Source organism: Nelumbo nucifera, chromosome 1 (genome assembly GCF_055504915.1).
Source record: "Nelumbo nucifera cultivar China Antique chromosome 1, China Antique-T2T, whole genome shotgun sequence".
Lineage (NCBI taxonomy): Eukaryota > Viridiplantae > Streptophyta > Magnoliopsida > Proteales > Nelumbonaceae > Nelumbo > Nelumbo nucifera.
In genome coordinates this window covers 3,230,244-3,237,086 of record NC_142649.1, presented here as the reverse complement: position 1 = coordinate 3,237,086, position 6,843 = coordinate 3,230,244, and the positions used below count along the sequence as shown (strand labels likewise).

The window sequence follows — 6,843 nt, the reverse complement described above, 5'->3', positions numbered from 1 at the left end:
GGGGGTTCAGGTTCAACTGCAGAAGAGGAGTCAAGAACTGCAGAATCAGCACCAACAAAGCTGGCATTGTCTCAGACGGCACAATCTCAAGAACCCGAGTCAAATGGTGTGGCTTCGGAGAGGGCAGATAATCTTACTGCTGACGAGGAACTAGGAACTTCTGGAAATGCTTCTGATCACACCCCCACAAAGAAATCACTGGAAGATGTCTTAATGTCCGATGGAGAATTTTCTGGTCAAGTTGAGTCTGCCAAACAGCGCTTGGTAGAGCTCACCAAAGACTACGGTGTCCCACAACTTGAAAGGCTTTACTCACGTGTCATGAAAGGTGTGATTGAAATCAAATGGAAGGAGGTCAGGGAAGCTCACAAGCCTTTAATTTTGAAATTTTTGTTGAGGTTTGCCGACAACGAGGTGAATTTCTGATCCTAATCCGTTTCTTCTTTTTTTTTTTTGCTTTTTTTTTTCAAAATTTAACCCTTTGTATAATTTCGGAATTTTGATTTTTCCTTGCGAGATTAGTTGGTAGGCAATTAAAGCATTGCATTCTTCAAAATTTTTTGTTATTTGCGGAAACTCTATTTCTTGGCTGATGTTTGGCATAGTAAAATGCTCAAAGAACACCATAGAATCTGAACCCCGGGGATAGGCTGATGCTGACTTAGATGTGCACATTCTTTGTCGGTATTACACATTCTTTAGTACATTAAATAAACAAAATGTGCCGCAATGAATTGTTCACTAAAATTTGTTTGGACAAGGAATTGATTTTTTTTTTTTTGTGCATGAAAATATCAGTATTAAGATATCATATTTAATGGACGTTTGGATTATGGATCAACTGGTCTACTAGTTTGGGCTTAGCACTTGACCTGTCCAAGAAAAACCTCGTCCTCGTCCCTCCTCGTTGTCATCAATATCATCATCATCATTATCCAATGATCCTATTCCGTTTGTCCAAGAAAAACTTGGGAAACTATCAAGTAATAGAAATTCTATTCTTATTCTAAAATTATTTTTATTTGAATACAATCCTAAAAGAAATTATATGGCATGGCGAACTTTCTGGCCTAACTTTTAACACGTCCGTTGACTCAATGAGCATTTGCTTGATTGGCACAGTGCTTCTGGACGAAATATGGCATATGGCATATGGCAAGATGAGATAATATGTTTTTGCTAGAAGAGGTAGATGGCCTTCTCTTGCCCCCCTCGTCTGCTTTGAAAGTTGCATTAGTAATTGCCAATGGGTGGGGTCTAAATTAGCATTTCATTTTTTACATTTTTGGTTGCGTCATCTGTAGAGGTTTCCTAGTCATGACTTGCTTTTTTTTCTTCAATGCTTAGTGATATGATTTTTTTTCTAGTATTTTTTTTTGGTCCCATTTATTTTTGGGATTTTGAAGGGAGGTCAATGAGATAGTGGTTCCCATTAACCAAACTACCTATGTTATTATTTCAGAAACATGTGGGATCCATGGCAAAATTGAAATTTTAAGTGTCATTTACATGGGTAAGTAATATCCTTCTCAGGCTTGGGTAAGCTGAGTTAGGATAAATGAAAAAAAATGGTAAAAAATGCCCCCACAAGATACATTTACCCAGATAAATTACACAAAACAGAACAGGGGTAAATGTCCAAAAACTCGCATTTGCTACGACAGTGTAGCCCTGAAACAACTAAATCAAAGCTTTTGATTTGTTGCCATGTCTCCACTCTCCACCTTGAATTAGATGAAGTGACTTTTTGGTGGGGCCACTGTAATACATCTAAGGTCATGACTTTCTGTATCTGTATATAAAAGTGAATTCTGAATTCAACCAGTAAGGCTTTCAAAGGAAAGTATGTAAAAAACTAGTGTATCCATAGCTTTCAAAATGAACTCGGGGCAATTGCTATGATATCTTAATTTTTCTTTTTCTAATAACAAGATAGAGACCTATCACATTTGCATACTTTAAAGCCCTATAAGAAACCAAAATACAAAACAGGAAGCAGAATATAATGTCATGATGAGAATAAGCTATGTAAATAGCTTCTAACTACATCTATTTGTCTCATAAATAACTGCTTCTAGAGTCTCCATACATCTATTTGTCTCATAAATAGCTTCTAATATAATGTCATGATGAGAATAAGCTATGTAAATAGCTTCTAACTTCATCGTCTTCTTCCACCGGAACCACTCTCCCTCTGGCAGTTATAATAAACAGCAGCCACTGGTAATCCCAGATTATAAAGCTCAGCAAAGTCTCTGGTGTTGAAATTTTGACGCCATCCAGGAGCATACACCGTTTGTCTACCCAGTTGCCGGAAAAGTACAAAAACAAACCGGTGTATCCCGATGGTTGGACGTGGGCTCTCATAGCAGACGATCTCTTGCCCTGATAGGAATCACAACAAAGGCAGATAATTTTTTTTCAGATCCTAGGGCTTCACTAGAAGAGGAAGGAAAAACAACTCAGATATCTTATTGTTCCTTTAAAAATTCTATAATATGCTGTGAAAAGACATAATACTAGAAGAACTTTGACCAATCATCCTCGTCTGAGTGAATTTTGATAAATGCCACCTGATTGATTACCACTTTTATGAATTATGACACTATCGATTGGTTATAAATTTTTCTAGTATCATGTATTTCTTCGTCGCTTCTGTTAAAGACTTTCTTTAGCATGAATATCTGGTTCTTCGTCCCTTTTATTAAAGACTTTATTTAGGGTGACATCCGGTCCAATCACCAATATATAGATCATTGATCACCTAACAAACACACACAGTGAATAATTGGGTTGGGCTCCAAAGAAGGCCCCTTCACGGGGACTGCACTACAAAAATATGATTTGTAGACATTTTCTCTATATCGCATGCACATCGGACATGCTAATTGGTTGAGACTAAATAGGAAACTATGAAATGGGCCAAATATCAAGTCAAATCTATAAAATTAATCCTCTCTAAGGAGTCACTAGAAAAAGAAAAATACCATTTGATGAAATTCCACAACATGGTGGTGGTGGGTATAGGAATGGTAACGGGGCGGGTTTGGGGTGGGGATCATATTTCCCGTCTCCAACCCCAATTCTGAAATTAACCTTCATCCCCGTCCCTGATTCCCATCAGGAATAAAATTTGTCCTTCACCCCTGTTCTCCGACGGGGATGGGTTCCTTGTAGGGACCCGAATCCCCAAAATTTTTTTAGATAACAGTATTTTTTGAAAAATAAATTTACTTAAAATAAATAAGTAATTTAAATTATAAATAATGTTTTGATGTATATAATAATATATTATAGAAATAATATATATATATATATATATATATATATATATTTTTAATATAAATAACATTTAATATATATGTATGTATGTATGTATGTATATATCATTGGGATCGGGGTGGGGCGGGGACCTCAATCCCCATCCCTGACCCCAACCCTGATCGGGGATTCCTATTAATCCCTGTCCCTATCCCCGCCCCGCCAAAACAATCTCCATCCCCGACCCATGGGGTCGGGGAAGTTGGGTTCTTGTCGAGGATAGGGAAAATTGCCATCCCTAGGTGAGTACAAGCAGATTCGAACTTCGTGAGAACAGACTATTCGGAGGGTGTTTTTCAATGTGAATGATTGTCTTCTAAAGCAAAAGCAATTAGCATTTTGATTGTCTACCCCCTTGAATGTTACATGGAATTTCACCTTTTCATTTGGATATAATTTTCAAGTCTTAATCCACAAAAAATCTTACTTTTATCCAAAGTTTTATTTGAATAAACTAATTTGTTTGAGTGGGAAACGAAAAGAAATAAACTAAAGGATTCAGAGTTATATATGCCAATCTTAATTATTCAAAATTTTGGTCAAAGGATATGAATTTGTATAGCGTTTATCGTAATGGATGTAACATGCGTAGACCAAGGCTATATTTGGTTTGATAGAAAATTAATAAGTTATAAAGTTGAGAGAAGCTTAATAAGAAAGAAGAATAAGTTGAGGGAAAGTTCTAAATTACTTCATCCAGCAAATAGCTCCCCCAGATGTTAGCAAGACATGCATTAATAAATCTAACAAAAGATCTTAGGAGAAAAACTACCAAAAGGCCAAAAAAAGGGTCATAAGCTCATAACTGATGAGGGATTCTAATGAATGGAGAGAAACAAAATAAAACCTAAATATAAGTAGAGGGCCTAGCGCTGTAAAGAAATACTCACCGAAACTTGCCCCAGTAGTTGCAGGGATGTCTGTCACCAACCTGAAAGTCATGTGGAGGCAAATAAATTTTAAAGGTGTGAGTGAGAAATAAAATGAATCATCCCTAATTTTCTTGATCTAAGCAAGGTTTTTTGGTTTGGTAGAAAACAAGAGAGAAACGAGGAATTCTTGAGGAAGTACACAAAATTTGTTAAAAAACATTTTCTCAACTTACCCATATTCTTATTTCAGATATTTCAGAAACATGTGGGACTCTCAGCAAAATTGGTTTTCTCCTTTCTCAAATTAGGTAGGCTGAGCTTTTTTAAGTAGTGGGATTAAAATGGTCAAAAATTCCCCCACAAGATACATTTATCCAAATAAATTAAACAAAAAAGAATATGAATAAATGCAATTACCCGAGTAAATATTTTCAAAGTATATTCCCGAAAAATGAACAGAGTTTGAATAGAACCACTCTTTCCGGCTGTGAAAATAGTTGGACCTGATATTTTGCCCTTTCCACATCGATGCCCTGTATCTCTACCCAAAAAACATGTCCATGCCCTACAGCTACTAGCTAGATGTTGCCATTCGAGTTTCGGCAGCTTTTGCCATGGATAATAACATAAGCTCTTACTGATTGTTGCAATATATTCTAAAACAAAATACTGTAAGTTTTATGAAGTTTTCGGCCAGAAAGTAATGAACACAAGGATGCAAATTTCTTAGTGTTTTCTTTTTTTAGGCAACGAAATCTTATTTCCTCCATTGGTGATTTGGTTCTTCATGCGCCTTCAAGCAAGTGACTACTCATTGATTTCACTGCACCGAGCTACTGTGAAAATTTTAAAGTTTTGACAAATTAATACAGACTTGAGAAATCTTGTTAAGAAAGAAATTTTAGCGGATGGAGCAATGCAATTGCAGTCTTGAGCTAGTAAATTTTATGCAGCAAATTTCAACCTGAAATCCTCTTCGGGTATCAAAGGACAATAAAGTAGAAAGGCTTCAAAACTTAGAACTTAAAGCTAGTAGGAAGAAAAGACAAAACAAGAGAGAAAAGCAGCACAATGTTCTGGTCTTTTCTGTACTTTTTTGTATCAGTCCTCTCGTTAGACTAGAGGATGCAGAGAAGGTTTCCATGGCTTCAATTTCTCCATTGGATACACACATATCATCAATTCTTTACTCAGTTAGAACGCCACTCATTGGTTAGCCACTCTTTTTAATGATTTACATCTACGGAACCTTGTTGAACGTACTTTGTACTGTTTCCCATTTGTCGTTTTCAAAGGAAAATGATTCACCACTTGAAATCAAAGGTAAAAAACTCAGAGAGAGTAGTCTCAGAAATAGAGAGAGAGAGAGAGAGCAAACCAGTGAAGATATTCTTTTAGGTTTGGATTACTTGGGCTTGGAGCATCAGGATCGACCATAACCTGCAAGAGAATGAAAACATTTAATTGTTGCACTGCATAGAATTTGTGATGGGATCTCCTCAAAGCAAAAACCTTGTAAACACTTTGAAACATGTCTTCTCATGAATTTAACATACACATATGGGACATGTATATATTTCTGATGTGTAGATGGATGCCCTGTTTCCAGTTTTTGCTTTCAAGAGATCCGGACTCCTAGAATTTTACTTGGAATAATATATATTCGACAGTAATTTTCTGGTCAGTCACAGAAACAGCTCAAGAAAAAGAGAAAAGAAATTAACTTAAGATTCAACAAATGGTTAGGTTGTTTAAACACACCACACCAGCTATGTGGACTGTGGAGGAAAGAAGCTGTGAAGAATTTATAAATAATATAGAAAAACTAATAAAAATAACAATCAAACATAAAGAGAAGAGAAGAGTATGATTTGGGCTTACGAGTGTGTAAAAGGTCCTAAGGTCATCGCCTCCAATTTCAACCCTTGGTTGATTGATCACTAGGGAGGGTTTAAACTCACATCCATTAGTAACGTCCCTAGAGTTGTAGGTCACCCTAAGGGATATGGACTTGTTGAAGTGGTCTAAGACATCCCCTATCACCCGACCTACCACCAGAGGATCCCTCTCTCTAGGCATGGTGATGAACAAGTATAATTCAACCCCAACTCACCCCAAAGGGTACCATTATATAAACTACCATCAACTGGGTTTTTCTTTTCTCCTTTTCTCCTTTCACCTCTTTTCTATTCATTTATTATTAGTTTTTCTTAATTTGAGAGAAGAAATTCAAATGGGTATTGATGGTTGAGAAGAAATTCAAATTAGTTTTTTTTTTCTTTTCTCCTTTCTAATTTTCCCTTCCCAACTTAAAAAAGCAAGTTGGTACTTGTTGCGGGATGATATTTCGCAGTCTGTCAAAAAAATCCAAAACTCACGTACAACATGAAAATTAGATTATTGCGTTCTTCAACACCTTTTGTCGTAGCATTGTATCTCAATTCTCAAATGGATATTTCAGGTTCGACCAAAGTTTTCCCATAAAAGGAAACTAGAAAAATAACTTTGTACTTCACCAATCACCATACCATCTTCTCATTACTACTCTGTTTTATAGAGCTTGGATTTTTTTTATCTTGCAGTTGGGTATGGGCCCAAAAGTTTGGGTTTTTTATTTTTGGGTTGGGCTCGGACCTATCTCTTAGATAGT

The 6,843-nt window shown here is 36.3% G+C and overlaps 2 protein-coding genes across 6 annotated transcripts in view; one reads left to right on the top strand and one right to left on the bottom strand.

Annotated features, from left to right (window-relative positions):
- Positions 1–556, top strand: part of LOC104605280 (cell division cycle protein 48-related / CDC48-like protein) — a 71,438-nt gene extending 70,882 nt beyond the window's left edge. For all 5 annotated transcript variants that reach the window (XM_088894998.1, XM_019199082.2, XM_019199083.2 and 2 more), the window contains one exon: positions 2–556. In XM_088894998.1, coding sequence (XP_088751124.1) covers positions 2–426 — 425 coding nt within the window. In that variant the 3' untranslated portion in view covers positions 427–556. The remainder of the gene's footprint in view (position 1) is intronic.
- Positions 437–6,382, bottom strand: LOC104605281 (protein HEADING DATE 3A). The gene is made up of 4 exons (XM_010269987.3): positions 6,075–6,382; positions 5,572–5,633; positions 4,212–4,252; positions 437–2,385 (listed from the first exon to the last, which is right to left on the bottom strand). Exons 1-4 carry the CDS (start codon positions 6,270–6,272, stop codon positions 2,162–2,164), a joined length of 525 nt encoding a protein of 174 aa, XP_010268289.1. The 5' UTR covers positions 6,273–6,382; the 3' UTR covers positions 437–2,161.
- Between the last annotated feature and the right edge of the window lie 461 nt (positions 6,383–6,843).